Below are 18,930 nucleotides of genomic sequence, written 5' to 3'. Positions count from 1 at the left end.
TATAAAAGCACTTTCACTCCTCTCTGTCATCCACTTTGTACTATGTACTACAATCCTCTGCTGCCCTATCTTCACCCACAGCAGCAGAACGATCAACCTCCTCAGCCTCTCCATCTCCTCATCTTCACAACAAACTATCATTCCATAAACTGTTCAATGAAGCATAATTGTCAGTCTTTCCTGGATGAAATGTTGTATATTCTATTTCCCTTTGTAGTTAATACTGTTTTAAAGTAACTATTTCAGATTAGTGTAATGTTGTGTGTGGAAGAAACATAACAATTTTACAAATTAGTTATTGACACAATGACCTACGATGATTTACTTAATTCACATTGTGTATTCATCTACTATGTGATCAGCTCAGTTATATTCAGGTTAACTTTTAGATTACAGTATAGATTTTTTTATTTTTATTTTTTTATTAACCATAGGATTTATATAGCACCTTTCAAGATAAACAAAATGCTTTATAGTGTATTATTCATTCAATCCATTCTCTGATGTGAGGCTGCCAATCTGCACCATCAACCCCTCCGAGCACCACCAACACTCACCTCACTAATACTAGGCAATGTGGGTGAAGTGTCTTGCTTAAGGATGCAACAACAGATGTTCCACTGTGGCACCTGGTATTCTCTACAGTCTCCCATCCAAGTACTAACCAGACCCAGCCCTGTTTAGCTTCTGAGATCTGACGATATCAGTTTTTGACAAGCTGGTATTACTTAATTTTGTGTCTAATATTATCACAATTATAGCAAAAGAAAAGTCAATTCAGTCAACTGGACAAAAGTTTTCAAGGGATTAACTTTCGCCACTCATCCAAGTTGCTTCTTCAGTTCTGGTCAAGTGCTGGTGGGACACTGCTATATACCACTTGCGATTGCACTGGGACCTGATAATGTTGACATCCCTGTTTCATATAACTGATTAGTAAAGCAGTATTTTCCATTTTGTTGTTGCAGGATGAGGCTGTAAACACTGACCTGATGCGTTGAGGGCTCCATTATGAAGGGCTTAGGAGCAAACCGCAGCCGCCACCTGTCCGACTCCTGCGAACCGCCCGGGTGCACCCAAAAAGCACTCTGCCCTCTGAGTCCCGACACCCATGGCACCTTCCTCCTCAGCCCGACCCTCAACCACTACGGCACGCTGGACCCCCACCTACACCAGTGCCTCCCCACCAGTCCGACCTCCCTCACCCCTGACTGCCTGTTACCATTCGGGCCTATATCTAACAGCAGTACGTTTCCGAGACTGCATTTTACCACGCAGAGTGATCAGTCAGAATGCCCCCAAGCGTGCATGAGTGGGACAGGGACCGTGGGACAGGGTGGAAGGGCGCTGACCCAGTCTTTATCTCTTGGAATGGGTTTGGGCTTGGGGCTTTCTGGAGCTCCGATGATCACCAGCGGATCCGCAACTATCTCTTCCTCCGCAGCTGCTAAAATGAACAGGCTACCGGCGAACCTTTTGGACCAGTTAGAAAGACACCTGCCGCTACACCGCGACGGCTTCAGTACCTTGCAGTTCCACCGGGGGCGCATGTCCAAACAGCGCAGCGAGAGTCCAGGGCGTATCCGTCACCTGATGCATTCGGTTCAAAAACTTTTCGCCAAGTCGCAATCTTTGGAAAACTCAGCACTTAAGGGCAACTTGAATGGCCGTTCACTTAGTGGGGCGGGGTCGGGTGATGAAGGCGGGAGACAAAGCCGTAGAAGCAAGAGTAAAGATAGGGCTAAGTCTGAAATGCCAAGACAGAGAATCCGTTCCACAGCTTTGGGTGGGCTTTGGGGTTCGGATGACGCATTGGACGTGGATACAACCAAATCGGGGACGCTCGCTATGGGCTACCGCAACCCGTTGACCATGATGACGCTAGGCAGGGCAGTTTCGGACAGCCAGGCGAGGCAAATCCCACAGGGCTACAACACTATATCTGCACACACGCTCAAGACCTCCAAAAGCAGCAGTGACCTCAAGTTTTTAGCGTGTCCAACGGCGCCGATGGGAGGATGTAAGGATGAGGAGGGGAGGTTCAGGGGAAGTAAAGATGACATGTTGGTGAAAAGGGGGTCTTGGTCTACGCTGACGTTGACCCAGGCCAGGCAGGTTTTACAGAAGGGCTCTGCCACAGTGAACAGGACTCTACTCAAGACAAAGTCCTGCCACCAAGACATGACTAACCAGTTTCTTCAGGTAGGAGGGTCTGTGAGTATCCATTTCATCCTCATCTTTGCATGATACCACTGCTGCAGTTTGCTACAGGCCTAAGCAATGTTATATCAGAGTTGTAGCTAAGTGTTAAAACCATACTAATAGGACTCTTTACTCTAATTTTGGAGATGATATTCAAACATAATTTCTTTGTTTAAAAAGTCAATGAAAAATATTTAAGGAAAAAATGGAAAACTAATTTGTGCATGTTTTAATTTTACCCACAAAAATGACTATAAAATCTTTCCAAGAGTACGTTCACATTCACACACCAGCTAAACCTGAGCTAGAACAGGTCCAAACTAAGTCTAAATTTGAACTAAACTGGTCTTAAATAAGGATCAAAGCATGACAAGTGTGAACGCATCCTAAAAGATCAAGAAACAGATATTAGTGTTTACGTTTATGGTTAATCTATTTAAGAGTATCTTTCTAATGCTAGCCTATCGCTAATTGCTAATCCTATTACAGTGTCATATCATGGCTTTGTTTAATTTAGCTAATTTTTGCATTTTCATCCCATTGGCATTATCGCTGTGATGCTTTACATATAATTTCCGCAAAGTGAAAATGCACATCCAGTATACCAGCTACAAGTCCAATAATAACTACTATATAATCCATAGTCACACATGTTGCATAACCCTCACCCACAGGTCCCGTCTGGAGACTGGGCAGGCACCCTGGGTCACGGACGGGGTAAGGGCACTGAGATCCCGTGTCGAAGGATGCGCAGTGGCAGTTATGTGAAAGCCATGGGGGACCTGGAGGACAGCGAGGACTCAGAGGGAAGTCCCAAACCGTCTCCGAAGAGCGCAGCGAGGAGACAGAGCTACCTGAAGGCAACGCAGAGGTCCCTGAGCGAGCAGCAGCCCCCTCCACCTCCTCGCAAGTGAGTACAACTGCAGCCACGGTTACCAGCTGTCTGTTGCTGGGGTTCAGATGCCATCACTGCATACCATAGATTTAAGGTGTTTAGTTAAGATGGGGATAGGTTTCAATATAGACATTTAATCATTGCCATTTAAACACAAAATAAATACAAAAACTTAGATTACATTTTTTACTGATTGTAACATCCACTTACCCAGGGACTACAGCTGAAATAGCGATGTAAAAGTGTACACTGTCCAAAGGTTAACAGCAGGTGGCAGCATCAACACAATTAAGGATTTATTCAAAGATGTAATAATAATGGTAATCTTGATTTGATACTTTTAAGAATACAGTGAAATCATAAAATCACAAATTATTTATGAATAACTGTAACACATTCTTTTTTTTTAATAACAGGTGGCACATTATGACTTTATTTGTGTTACAACAAATACCTATGATTTGACTAACGTTGACTGGCTGCATTTAGTCCCTAGCTTGACCTACCAGTGGACATACCATCCATTGCCATAGTGATGAACAAAATATCATATCTTTTGAATGGGGAAAAAGTCCTCAAAATGTTGACAATAAGAGAAAGCTGAAACCCATGAATATGAACTTCATGGATAGGGCAAAATTGTGATTGTTCGTTTAGCCCAAAGGTGACAGCAGGTGAATATGTGATGTTTGTTCTACCCTCACACCCACATGGACAGGCCTCGAGGCTACGCTCTCATGCGGGAGGATTTTAACTGGTCTCCTCTACAAAGTGCATGCTCTATGCAGCAACTGAGGTCAGTGCAAACCCAGGGCACAGCAGTGTGACGTGCACCCAACCTCCCCTCACTGGACTCAAAACTGTCAACACCTCCTCCTTTGTGTGCTGGGCAGGGCTGGGCCATATGTCAAAAAAAATTATTCATGTTTTTTCACTCATTTTGAACTATCTTGGTTTTTTATTTGAATTTATTTTGTCTTATTAAAAACAAATAATCATGTCTTTCAATACAAAAGGTGCACTAACTTTTCTGCAGGAGGGCACGCCACCTGCTTGTCTCCTTGGAGATGTCATTGCTTTTCCTGGAATGTTCAGTATATCATTAAATCTATCTACGTCAAAGCAACAGCATCATCATGGAAACCAGCAGGTAGCAGACTGGAAACTCTCGAAATGAAAAGTTACATAGTGCACTTTTAATTTCCTGATCATAAACAATACATTTTTAATTATTGCCATTTAACACAAGAAGTTTTCTCAGAAGTTTGACCTCTAAACCACATCCTTTTACTGGCAGAGAACTGGCTGTGGCTCTCTTGATTAGAAAGATTGATTAAAATCTATTCAAATGTGAGTTATTGCCCTAATTTTACAGCCCTAATCTGTTGTATCTTGTCCTTTTTGTACTTTTAACACCCTTAATGTTGTGTTTTGATGTTTCACACTTTCCACACCCTGTGCACATGCTTTTTGCTAACTCAGATCACAGTGGGGCACCACAAGACAACCTGTCAGCACAATTTGAAGATTATAATAAAAGACACATATTAAGTAACTATCACTTTCCCCCATGCTGCTATTTTAAACACAAAAATAGCACTGCTGGCTGCACTCTATTTAATGTTGAAATACCCAAGGGAGTCTACTGTATAAATAGTGGTCTCTAATGATGTCAGTTAAAGTGCACATGACAGCAAACTTATTTCACTAAAACAAAGTTAACATTATTCTATTACAAACAATCTTCCTATTTTTTAATTTTGGTAAAGTTCATCATTTTACTCCCTGGTTGGACACAGGAAGCAGTTATGATTATATAACTGTTACCTAGCAACCATACTGTTAACAATAATAACAATGTACGCCATAGTTGATTGAATAGTGATTAATAAAAATAAATAACCACACCTTTATTTTGTTAAATGAAGGTTTACACTGCTAGAAAAATGCATTCCTTTCACGTAAATTGTCCCTGCATTTTGGATGGAATTTTGATTACATAGGTAGAGCTATTCTGATTTATGACTCACAGATACCGCCTGTATTTTTGGCTTTTTCTTCTCAACATTTTTTTCCCACAAACTGCCACTTAACTGATGTAAAACTATGATAAATATTTACCACAGGCACTATCCCACCAAACCAGGTAATAAATAGAAAACCTTGAAAGCCTGATATGCACTGCACAGTCCTGTAATGTTGTGATTACTATGTCTGATGGTCATTTGGGTCCACAGCTCCCTGCCCTGTCTCAAAGAGCTGACCACGAATCGGAGCCTGGATAACCTGGACTGTCTGGTGAGTCCAGTGGAAACACAGCCACGACACAGGAGCGAGTTCAGCTACTGCTCTGCTACTCTGGGAAGGAGCTCTCAGGTAAGACACACCCTCCAGTCAAACATTTAAGCCCTTGTCCCTCATCCTATATAGAATACCCTACAATTTGAGGTGTTTGTAAAGACAGCTTGTTCAATCCCCGTCAAAGCTATAGGCTACAATGATAATGCCATACATTTACACAGCTGGAGGCCAGTCTTTTTCCTGGAAGAACATATGACTTGACACAATATATTTTAAAATAAAAGTGTGACTCAAGTTTTATTTCATAGTTAATCATATTTTTCACTTTCATATTGCTAAGAGGGATATTGCAAATAAATGTTTGAATGAGCTAAACAAGGCACAGGCAAGCTCCTAGAACTATCCTTGCAAATATATCAATGGGCCCCTAGACATGTTGTACTTTTTATCCACTGTTTTTATGCAGTGTCACCACAACAATGTAATACAAATAATACATAATGAAACAAGTGATAGGATGATAATACAGTGTTTTGCCCAAGGACACAATGGCTGATGCATTACGTCAACTGAAAGCATGATTTTATTTATTTATTTATTTATTTTACACTGCCTTAAGCATAAAAGCCTTCACAATGTATAATTTATTCTTCATACACAGTGAACGATGAAGTGCGGATATTTGAGCTTTAGCCCCTATAACCAAATATTTTGCAGTGATCACTAACTAAACACTTCCTCTATTATTCATACCGGTACATTATAATGACCGTATGCCTGCCTCTGTAACGCAGGTGTGTGTCCAGAGCTGTGGTCACTCGGGGCCGTACGGTGAGGGGGAGTCCCAGGCCGTGGAGGCTCTGGACCTGCCCGCTCCCACCTGTTTCCGCTCACGCTCCCACAGTTACCTGAGGGCCATCCAGGCCGGCTGCTCCCAGGACGACGACACTTCTGTGGACTCCGACTCCCCTCCGCCCACCGCAACCAGCTACTGCTACAGCTCCAGCACACGTGAGTATAGCCCATGGTACAGCCTGATCACCTGGAGACAAACACAAATGTAACTATGAGGTTCTATAAATAAAATTGTAGATTTCATTTAGTATTGCTAACAGTAGTTTTGGAGGCACAGGCCTTCAAAAAGCCCCCAAAAAATTTAGAAGTTGATGTAAAAAGTTTGAAAATCACAATTGTATCTATTTTAGCGAAGTCATCCTACATTTAATCCGACCTAGGCAAGCATTTGTTTCCTGACCTCTGAGCCTTCATAACCAGCAGTGGTTGAAGTACTCAATTTTGTTACTTAAGTAAAAGTATAGATACAGAGGCAAAAAGTTACTCAAGTAAAAGTAAAAGTATTAGGCCTACATGGAAATATCTACTTAAGTAAATGTATTTAAGTACCCATTCAAAATAGTAAAAGTATTTAATACAGATTTTGATCAAGTATTCTTAATTTGTTAATGTGTTAAATGTAGTGATACTGATAAAAAAAAGATACAGGTTTTGGTGAAAAGTTGTAACACAAATCAATTTCTTAATTTTTCTTAGGAATTTTGTGTAAGCCTATTTATGTTTGTTCAAAGCTGAAGCTTGAACTCAAAACCTTTAGTCAGATCAATTGAAAAGTAAGCCTAGTATTCCAGGAAAAATGTAGTGGAGTAGAAATTACAGATATTTGCTATCAAATGTGGTGAAGTAAAAAGTAAAAAGTACCCACTGTAAAAATTTACTCAGGTAAAGTACAGATACCTGAAAACTGTAGTTGCTGTAGTACTGTACTTTACTACTTGTACTTCGTTATGTTCCACCACTGTCCATAGCCCCTTCCTGGACCATGTGGACCAATGCTATGAATTCTTACGCCATACAATCCTAAATATCCATAGTTTTGGATGGAAACTAGCTGACTACACCAATAAAATAAACACTATATAAATGAATGTCCAGTTATTATTATTATGTTATTATATTTTAATGATTTATTTTATTTTATTTACTTATTTACTAAGTTTTAAGTGCTGAATTGTATTTTTCTGTCATGGTGGAGGAGGATAGCAGGTCCTTGGGATATTTTCTGACCCATTAGGCATCAGTATTGCCTCAAATCCCCATTGTTCCATTACTAATAAACAATTCTGTGGCTTGTTGTGAAATTATTTAACACTTTACGAGCAAGGAAGATGAGGAAATGCACACAGTAATAATGTTATACTAAAATCTGGTCTAGTTAGTTGCCTAAACTCTATTCTGTAGATTTAAGGTCAGGGCATCAGATCCTTCTCATGAACAGAATAGACAGGACAATGCAGGTTTGCTCTTTGTCTGTTCACTTTTTCCTCCTCTTCCCGGGAGTATCATGTTTCCTAAATGCACAAATACCGGACAAGTCCACAAACAACATTAAAGGTAGACTTAAACCAATCGCATTTGCCTGTGGATGAGCTTGAATCACGTCCCCCGCTGTCCAATCGCTCGCTGCGGCCGTGTCTGAGGAAAAGCGTGCACTCCAATCGCGGTTGTCAAGGGCGTGTTCCACAAATCTTTTCTTTACACGGCCACACAGCCCTCCTTATGCTGTCTGCAGTCCCCGGTGCTAATCTTAAACGGACACAATTCACGGATTTTCCAGTCGTCGACACTACAGTAAGCGTTTTGCCATATCTTTGACGTCGCCTTTGTTGACGCTGTTGCTAGCTTTTGTGTGCCGCGCTGACAATAATAGCAGGCTAAGCTAGGCGGCTAACGGTAGCAAACGTGGAAACCTCACTCTGTAGCAACCCGACAATAAATTAGGCAAAAAGCGTGACTAATAATGGCACTAAGGCGGTGAACACAAACGAATGACCGTGTTTATTTGTTCATATTTCCGTTTACCTCCAACAAACGGGCTGTAGTCTCCGGAGGATGCAGTTTGTGTGTGTTATCCTCATTATGTTACCATTAGCAACTCAAGCTAACAGTAGCCTAGGCGTCCACATCCAGGAGGCTAAACGAGCATCTCGATCGCCGTGCGTTTTGAGTTGGCTATTTCTGTTAATGTTTTGTACAAATCTGGCACCTTAACCGACAAAAACGTAAAGTATTTTCCAAAAGGAGGGTATATAACCACACGCATCGACACGAGAGGAGCATTTGACACCTCAGTGACGTGCAAATGAACTGAGATCACTGTGCAGATGACTGAAATATCTTTAAATACTGAAGCTAAAACATCACTTAAACCGAATCTAACATGACTGAGTAATGTATGGATACATTTGGTTCATTCTTAATAATGTTAAATCCCCCTCTTTTCACTGATCTTCCTCGTAGCATGTGATACAGCTCAGAGGCATGAGGTATGAAGTAAGCCTGCTATGAGTCACGTTGTGCTAACATAAACTAATAAATCAAGTGCCATTTAACGGGTTTTTCTTGGCGTATTTTAACCTTCAAAACAGATGACACCTCCCTGCCTGTACTGTCAATAATAATGTTTTTATCTCAGCCCATGTGGGAATCAACTCAGTGATCTGTAATATTATCTTACAAAATATTCTGTTTCCAACTGTCAGATATTTTTGGGGGCTATTTTAAGTCTACCTCATGTTTTCAATTTGTCCTGCACTCTTCCTAGCAGCCATGTGTTGAAGGGTGAGGATGTGATCAAAATTTAATAAGCTTCCTGTGTGCTGGTACAGTGCCGCGAGCTCTTGCCTGGTGGTTAGGACACTAGCTTTTTAGTTGAAAACTTGGCCATCTGCGCTGCTACCATCAAAAGCAATGCTCCTGTAAGCACATAGAAGAAGCTGAATATGCTCCATTGGTACTGTTCTGTCTGGTAGGTCTATACAAGGCTTTAACCTCATTGTTTGACTGAGGTGTGGTCATAGTACCAGTGGATGGACAGACTCTGAGTCATTCTCCACATCATTACACTCTTCCTCTTGACTCTCATTGATGATCTCATGCGGTTACTCCATTAACACAGCTACTACCGATACTGGATGCCTACATTTCCCATGCCAGTTTGCCTAAATCGGTTTAGGGCTCAACGACTTTGGATGAATGTATACATTTTTATATACTGGATCGTCTCAATATTTACAATTTGGATTCGCAGTTTACGTTTTAAGAACAAGAGTCACAGAGCAGATTTTTTCACAAGTATAAATTTACAGTTGGAATGAGAAGACTGTACTGGGAAGTTCTACAAAAAAAAAAAGTTTAAAAAGAACATTAGATTCAAACAAGGCATGATTTTGACATAATTTGTAAATTATGTGATTCAGTTCAAAAATTTGGATTTATTTTATTTAAATATTTTTGCTGATTAAATTTTGGAAGAGCTTCACAGCTTGTTATGTTTAGTTTAATGTTATTTTCTGTATTTCTAATCATGCCGAAATAAAAAGACATTGGCTTAAGGTTTTGACCTAGCCGTACGAAGAGTCTCCCAGGATTTTAGTGTCCACAAATACCTTTTAAAAAAAATCGATGTTGCTTCCACATCACCTGACATTTGTAATTTTAAACAAAGCACTTAGGGCTTCCAGTAAGTAAGTCCATTTAGAGAGGATATAAATAGTAGTCTGTAACTCGTCAAATTGTTCTTTGAGTCTCAAACTGTCTAGGAGGTACAAAAGACGCAAGTATTTTTAGCTGTACCTTTCTCAGATCGATGAAACTTTATTTGTATTCATTTAATTGTCATCGTCCTACTTCGAGATCTTGTTTATGAGGATTGTATTCGGCTTTACTATCTCAGTTTCTAATCTTGTTCAGTGCACCACTACCACTTCTTTTATTATTGTTGGCTCCTCTCCAGACATGAGCTCAAAGAATGATTCATAATAAAATGATGTTACCTTTTACAGTATATAATCCAGGCCTGGGGTGTGTTGGCTGATGCTTCATTGAGCTATTGATGCTCTTGTCACAGTCAATTTAATATAATTCCATACAAACAACTTAACTCTTTTCTCTGAACAACATTGATTACAATCACTTAGTTGTGACCTGTCATCGCATTGACTCCTATAATCATAAACCTCTTAATTTAAACCAATATTCTTAACTAGACAATGTAAATGATCACTAATCCATTTATGTCTAAAAACTAAGATTTTAGACATGAAAGAAAAAAAAAAACTAAGATAATGTGTACTCTTAAATTTATATTTATTAGTCCATTAACTACAATGTCTACTTGATTAATCCTTATTGTTTCCTGTATAACGGAGCATAGAAGGCATCTTGCTGCTTACAATAGCCTATTAAACTCATAATCCTTTTATGACCTTCCAATGTTTCCACACCATTGTCCAACAAATGCCAAGAATTTTTAAGGCTTAGTGTGGACCTAAGATGCATTGTTTTGTTGCAGTGGCACAAACTACATAGACCATGATCCTCTCGTCTGTTTCAGTACAGCCAACAGGACAATGTTATTACATTCATGAGTCAATTTAATATAAACAAAAAGTAGCACCTCTTCCATACTGTGAACCACTCCATAATATCACAGCAATTGAAAAAAATTGCAAAGACACCCAAGCATGTGAAGTTCAATGGTTACAAGAACATCAACATTAGGGATAAAAGTAATGTAAAAAAAAAAAAAAAAAAAAAAAAATATATATATATATATATATATATATATATATATATATATATATATATATATATATATATGATAACTTTGTGATAACACCATCACAAAGTTATCACTGCTGTTAAACACCAAAATTATCCTATGTATTAATCAACTCTGAACTGAGTCTAAGTAAAACTTTCTGATTCAAGTTGCAATAATAATTAATTTTGGTACAGCCCTAGTTATAACAATACTACAATATTTGTATAGTTTAACATTGTCTGCTCCTTAACTGCATACATCTGTTGTATTGAGTAGATTTAGCACTTTTTGCTTGTGCTGATGGGCTGTTCTCCTGACGCAGAGCTGTCAGGGCCCTGGCAGCAGTGTAAATACAGATTCTCTGTTTGTGTGTGCTGCCAGTGGCTTTTAACGAGAGCTTGGCTGGTGCTGTGACTCATTGGCTGATGACAGGAGAGCAGCACCCACACAATTATAGGGTTCTGGGTCCCATTTGGAGTGATACTGCTACTGGAGGGGAAAAACATAACACATTTGTACCATTTATTCGGAAACGTCAATGCTTTAATTATATCTTTTGTCAAATGTATTTTAAACATTTAGTCGACACTGGGGCAGCATGTGACCAAGTAAGGAATTGGCTTAGTGCAACTCAAATACTTAGGAATCCTAATACCAGGGTTGTTTTCTGGTTAAATAGTGGGCCCAACATGTTTTTTCAAGACCTGTAGTTAACCAAAATTTCCAAAATGTTTAAATCCCCTTTTCTCCCACAGTCTACTTCACTAGAATAAAACTGTAAATGTATCAACAGATAAACGCATGCATTTTTATTGTCCTGTTAAAATTACTTATTAGTTACTAGTTATGATTATACTTACCGAAAATGTTATACAGTGTGTATATATATTTAAATATACTGACAATGAGACCAATATAAACTACTGCACTGTCCTCCGCAATAACAAAGCCACTTCATTATAAGGAGCAAAGGGCATGTTTATCTTTATTGTGTAATGATGGACCATTTAAACAGAAACTAAACCGCTTCACAGTATATCATAAAAATGTTACATCACAATATTATGCAATAATTGATATCAAAGTTTTTCATAAAACAGGAATTGTAAAGTATTTAAATGTGGGGGGAAAAAAACTTCATTATTTTACTCCTTGTCATTTGTATTTCTATAATATACAATACATGTTTACATCATATCAGGCAGCCCTCTGCAGCAGCCATTTTCACTTACAGTAACAGAATAATGCTTTTCCTTCAAACATTTTTTTTTTTTTTTACTGTGTGTGACAGATTAAACATGGGGACAAAGAGGAACAAGTACTGTTTTCATTCTTTTCATGTCATTTTTGTGTCTGCAGTCAACAACAGGAAAGCCCCCCCTCCAGTCCCACCCCGCACCACGTCCAAACCCCTCATCTCCGTCACTCTCCAGAGCAGCACTGAATCAGCCCAGGACACATACTACGACCAGCAAGATCGCGGCAGTGAAGCCAACAGCCAATCAGGACGCAGCAACTCCTCGGACAGCCTCTGTAGCATCCGCACGGGCAGCCTGGCAAAGGGCACCTACCCGACTGGTATCATCACACCAGCTGTTCCGGTGCCCATCCCTATTGCCACCACTGTTGTACCTCCTGTCCCTGCCCCAAGGGATTTACCCCCAAACACAACTGCCCCTGCTATTGCTGCTGCTGCTTCGACTGCCACTGCTAGTACTGCTACAGCTAATACAGCTACTGCAACCACCTCAACTTCTACACAGTGTCAACATGACACCCTGACTCCCATTATCACCCTTGACGAACCGCCAACAGCACCCAAAAGAAAGCTGTCTTCTATTGGAATACAGGTAAATAGTAGTGGACACTTAGTACGACTTAAGTTTTGAATAAGAAAAAGAGTACCGCTAACTTCGACTTGTAATTGTTTCCCAGGTGGATTGTATTTTGCCAGTCCCAAGAGAAGAGCCACTCCCCTTAACAGCACCTTTAAAATTCCAGTCCATTGGGGTTCAAGTGGAGAACGGCAGGCCGTAAGTACAAACGACTAAAAACATGTTTGCCACTGTCCACTGTTAATTCTGTTGTATTGTCCCTTAATGGCAGTTTTGATGCTAACCCATTTATCATGTGGTTTTAGTCTTGGTTTAGCTTTATCAAAATGAGAATAAGACCACATGGTAATTATTATTTACTGTTGAAAATTACCTTCAAATGTCTAAAAAGAGTCTCTTTATTGTCATTGTGCTATCGAAGTCTATATAGAGTATGAAGCCATTTCCTTAGTATCTCCAACCCTACTATTGTTACATAGAATTGACGCCATGTTTTGATCCTGTTTTTTGTGCCACCCCCGTCATCAGCATAGCTCAGCCCCTCCTTTTTTATTGACGTCTTTTCAATACAATTTGAACTGTGCTCTTCAGAACATTATGAGAAAACACTCCTTTCCACATTTCCAGTGTTTTGTAATGTCCCATAATAATCGCATTTGTTTGACGACTCTGAGATAATGAGTGGAGGACAGGAAGAAGCCATGTGTTCATTTCATGCCCCACCTATTATCAGTCAGTCTAATTTCTCCTGCCTTATACAACAACACTGTTCACAGCCGTCCCTCCCTTCTTATTCATTTGTAACTCATTTTTGTATCCGGCATTCACTGCAGCACGACTGACCTAGATTAGTTGGGGTGACGAATTATGAAATTGACCATCTTTACTTTACTATGTCTCTATAATGATCTATGTTTTTCACAGTAAGGAACAACTTACACTGTTGCCATAGCAATTAACAATTAAAAACAGAATAGGTCTTAAATTTTCTGAAGTCATCAAAATGATGCCTATAAACGGGAAGCTAAAACCCATGAATAAAATATTTTTGCAATCTTTCAGAAGTGTGCTAAAACAAGCCTGTAATTGATTGAAGTTCAAGTATCGTACTAAATGTTAATGGACCATAAAATTAAACACAAGTGCTGAAGTATTACTTTATATCCTTTTTTGTAATAATACATTTCTGTATTTTTTTAAATTATGTGTTCTCATTATAAAATATTTGTTTCTAATTTTACACCCTTCCAACTTTGGAGTGGGAAAAATGACAAATAATTTATACCATAGCATATGTGGCCAATAGAAGTGAGTAGGTGTCTTTGTTTGAACATAGAGCTGTTGATATTGCAAAATGTCATATCACCCTGGGAATGAGGTCACTATTCAATTTTTATCACCATACTGCCCGACCCAACTATTTTAATACAATCTTTTAGAGGATATTGCTGAACACTGCTGTGAATTCTAATCATTTGACTGTATTACTCTGTACTTTTGTAGTCTGAGCAGAGACAACAGCATGGCCTCCAGACAAAACACAGTGACTGAGCCGCTGGAGCCACAGGAGACCAATTGTGTCAACACTGAGAAGGCAAACTGCACCACTACCAACGGACAAGACAAGCCTCAGCCTCTTCAAAAGACTGCCTCCTCCAGGATATGCTCCCCTCCCGAGTCTCTGGACCCTGCGCTGGACCCTTCTTCTTTGCCCCCGCCAGACCCCAGCCTCCAGACGGGCAACGGCAGCACGACGGCTCACGGCGATGACCCCCAGTCCAGCACGCCCGCCTGCGCCAGGGACGGGAACTGGTTTCTCAAGCTCCTCCAGGCTGAGACAGGGCGCATGGAGGGCTGGTGTCAACAGATGGAGCAGGAGACCAAAGACAACCAACTGTCAGAGGAAGGTAGGGGCAGATACCGTTGTTACTAAGGTTGGAGAATTGATAGAATTTTTTTTATGTTGATCTTGCGACAGAAAATCACGTTCACCTTTTAGTTTACAAGGTTTAAAATTTGTTGCAGTAATTAATACAAATATACCTGTGTTTATATGGTATTGTAAGTGGGGGGAAAAACGAGAACAATGAATTTGGCAAGTAAATGTCATAAGGGAGAACTTTATTCACCGTCAGTGCAGGGCCTGGAGACATGAACAATCCACACATTGTGGTAGTATTGTCCATTCAAGTAAAGCTATGCTCTCATTTTAGGAAGGATTATAACCTAATGACGTAGGCATGTAACAAAGACCGTGCCGGAGGTGTTTTTCGTGCATAGTCCAATTTCTGTAACAATTAATTGCATTATTAAAACACAATCTCTGTATTCCCTTTTAACAAGTTTAAAGAAAGAGCTATGTAACTTTTTCTGCTGAAATCTAAGCCACTGGCAGACCAATCTCCATGGAGACTAGAGGACACGTTTTTTTTTTTTAAGCAATAAAAATACCTCACTGAATAAATGCAATGTATATTATGGAACCATGCATTTCCTTGGAGATGAGCTGGTGGCAAGACCCTCCTCTAGAAAAGCTGCATTGTGGTCCTTTTTAATTAATTGATTTCAGATTTTATAATGTGACTCTCAGATAAGAACAGGGGGCAGTATTCCTGTATTGATTATATGGTGTTGTCTTATCTTATGCAAGTATTTGATAGTGCTAGGATTCATTATCTCACCTTATTCATCCAACCAAACTACACCATCTGTACACTATCACCCCTGCCCCCAGCTTGAGTATACTACAAGCTCATTGAATGAAACTCTATATGATTTACGCCACACTATAATTGTTCAACTCAAAAGATAGTCACTTGAAACCACGTCTTATCCTATTGAGTTTTGTTTACCTCCCAGAACTATTCCTGTCTCCCATGCAGGCTTTTTGACAGATCTTTCTCTGCAGTGTCTGAAATATAAATGAACATGAGTCAGTGTAGACGCCCCTCCCTTCTGTCTGGAGGAACAGCACATAAATCGATCCTGTTTAAATCCTATGTCTTTATTTTGTGCATACTATTTACTGCCTGCTTTACGTTGTCGTTGGTTATTAACCAAAAGCATTTTGTGTTTTTGCAGTACTAGGGACGATTCGAAGCGCCGTCGGCAGTGCTCAGCTCCTGATATCACAGAAGTTCGAACAGTTCAGGGGACTGTGCAATGAGAACCTGGTAAGTGAGCCCGGTGAACCCTGTTTAAGTCACCTTTGGACTTTTAGATAAGACACATCAATATGCTTCAGTCACACGCCTTCCCTGGTTTACCTGTTTGTCTCCTCATTAGAAAATAGATGCTAACCCCAGGCCCACAGCGCAGGACCTCGCAGGGTTCTGGGATTTGCTACAGCTCTCAATAGAAGACATCAGTATGAAGTTTGATGAGCTTTACCAGCTAAAGGCCAACAACTGGCAGCTTCCAGAGAAGACTGAAAAGAAGGTGATGAAATGATTTGTAGCGCTTTTAAATTGCACAACATGAGGGGAAAACAGGATCTTTGATGACCATTTTCAATATAGCTAGGAAATAAAGGAATTTAAAAAAAAAAGTCATGTCTAAAACCTCATTACACATTTTAGGCTTCTTAAGGAAAAATGTAATGTTTTCTATTTTATAAGAAACAAGTATATCAAAGTTTCTATACATGTTTTATTTTGTTGACGTGAAAAAGCCATATACAATATTATTTTGTCCTAATAAAAACAAACATTTTCTAACTGCATATTTGAATGTGATTTTTGCAGGATGAAACCAAGCTTCCATCATCGGTGCCAAAGAAGCAGTGTAAGCCCAAACTGGCAGCGGGGAAGGACCGGAGCGTGGACAGTGCCGTGGACAAGCAGAGACAGGAGGCGCGGAAACGACTAATGGCGGCGAAGCGGGCGGCGTCCGTGAGGCAAAACTCGGCCACAGAAAGCGCAGACAGCATCGAAATCTACGTCCCCGAAGCTCAAACGCGGCTCTGAGGACAAACCGGCGCTGATCACCATGACAACCCTCTTTGGACATTTGACACAGACACAAATTTGAGGACACAAGTCTATTGGATGCACTGAGGCTGATCCAAAAGACGTGGGATCAAGCGGCATCAATATGATCCAGTGTAAGCAGATTTACCACCCTGCTGCCATTGGACAGAACTCCAGATGTTTAATACTATTGTTATTATTGTTATTATAATAATTAACATATATCAAGACTTCTTACATGTGCAAATATCTTGAATAAGGACAACCCTGTACCTTGTGAACTGGTTCTTGGTATCCCTGTGCAGAGTCTATGGGCAGGCTGTCGGGCTGAGCGACCATCTCCACTCTCAGGACACACATGCAGCAGGTGCACTGTCCACCGTCTTCCTCTTCTCTGTCCCCGCTCTTTGTAATAGGCTGCCAATCACTGATACCACAAGACAAGATGGCGTTCACTCAGAGGTTAAAACGCAGAGAACTAGAGGAAGGCAGTAGCATATATATTATAAAGATCACACTATTACAATGTTTATTTTGTAAATGTTGTATACCAAGATTATTTGTTAGAAAGAGGTCCGTGTTGAGTACCAAGGTAGTTTTTTATAGCTTAAATACATGTACTATCATGACATATTAGCACTTGATGCAACAATCATCACTCTGCTTGTCTCTTCCTCTCTTCACAAACACAACTAGTGTCTGTGAAAACTCATAAAAGTCTTACAATTTTTTATTTCCATGACTACACACGAGGAGTGACTGCCAGCCTGTGATCCACTGTGGAATGTATGAAATGTTTGCGTTCAAAGATCATATGAACTTGATCACTGCACTTAACCCATCCATGCCCAATCAAGTCCTCTCCTCTTTCACTGCATCCGTCTGCGATGTAGGGGACCAAGACACAATCCATATGTCATATATTCATGTGTAAGGCATTCCCAATCAGCTGATTGTGCTCGGGTGGGGGTTGTACGCTCCTTGAAAGGCAAATGAACAAGCAATAATAAAATGTATTGGATCAATGCATAAAATAACCACAATATTCTTCACTGCAGCATGAAGGTTTAGTACTGACAGCTATCTAAACTCTCAGGATTTAAGGGTGCACTGTGTAACTTTTCCAGCAGGGAGTTTGCCACTTGCTTGTCTCCATGAAGATGTTGTTGAAATGTTCCACGGTATGACATTAAACATATCTATCTTGCATTAATTATTATTTTATGCTCCAAAATGTATTGAGAATACATACATCTTACTGTGAGTGTGCTTGCCTCTCACAGATTTGACTTGTAAGTTGGAATGGTATCTTGCCTCCAATTTAATGTCATACTGTGTAACATTCTAGGCAAATCAGTAACATCTCCATGGAGACAAGCAGGTGACATACTCCCCACTAGAAAACTTCCACAGTGGACCTTTAAGCTTAGACAATGAAACCACTATTGAAGGATTATTTATTACGTTGTAGAGCTTAAACGTGCGGTGTTAGGGAAATAATGGCTTGGTTGACTTAATTTGATTGCCAAATCACTCTCTGGGCGGACTCTTCAGCAGCAGCTCCCACCCTTTGTATGAAATCTGTGGTACATTTTTTATTTAAGTCTCATGTTAATGTAATATTTTTGTGACATATGAAATAAAGGCCAGCCTTAGCATGGCGTGGCCTTTTACGTAGAATATATAATGGTGCTGTGAGGGGTTCAGGCCAACATGGCAGTGGTCTACATTTCATTGTTGTTATTATTAAAATGATTTATTTAAAGTTGAGTTTTTTTTTCGTTTTCAATCACTATTTTAAGTTGTTGTCATATCTTTATTATAAGCCGTCTATTAGTAAGCATTGCCTCACAATTATGACGCTGTTTCTGTTCGGTCTCGAATAGAAACACAAGTGCCAAGGGTACGGAAACCAGGCAATGTGGATGACTCATAGATGCAGCTTCACTGTCAATGCTATCTCCCATTTTAATAAGAGCTGGCACACCCCCTACTGGTCAGCGTCTGCATAACACTACACATGTTTTTTTTTCCTTTTTCATTTCTCAAGCAAACATAAAGGTGGACTGGGAATGCTGACACAACAGATTTTTTCTTTTCTTCTCCTTA

The 18,930-nt window shown here is 39.9% G+C and overlaps 1 protein-coding gene across 1 annotated transcript; it reads left to right on the top strand.

The window, feature by feature from the left end:
- The first annotated feature begins 975 nt into the window (after positions 1-975).
- Positions 976-18,586, top strand: dlgap4a (discs, large (Drosophila) homolog-associated protein 4a). Its single transcript, XM_055223312.1, has 10 exons — positions 976-2,214; positions 2,877-3,112; positions 5,335-5,473; positions 6,193-6,409; positions 12,378-12,868; positions 12,954-13,051; positions 14,357-14,760; positions 15,935-16,026; positions 16,139-16,291; positions 16,597-18,586. The coding sequence occupies exons 1-10, from the start codon at positions 1,012-1,014 to the stop codon at positions 16,816-16,818; spliced, it is 3,255 nt and encodes a 1,084-aa protein (XP_055079287.1). The 5' UTR covers positions 976-1,011; the 3' UTR covers positions 16,819-18,586.
- Positions 18,587-18,930: the final 344 nt, after the last annotated feature.

Source organism: Periophthalmus magnuspinnatus, chromosome 7, assembly GCF_009829125.3.
Source record: "Periophthalmus magnuspinnatus isolate fPerMag1 chromosome 7, fPerMag1.2.pri, whole genome shotgun sequence".
Lineage (NCBI taxonomy): Eukaryota > Metazoa > Chordata > Actinopteri > Gobiiformes > Gobiidae > Periophthalmus > Periophthalmus magnuspinnatus.
The sequence above is the reverse complement of the archived record's forward strand: the minus strand, read 5'-3'. Positions and strand labels throughout refer to the sequence as shown.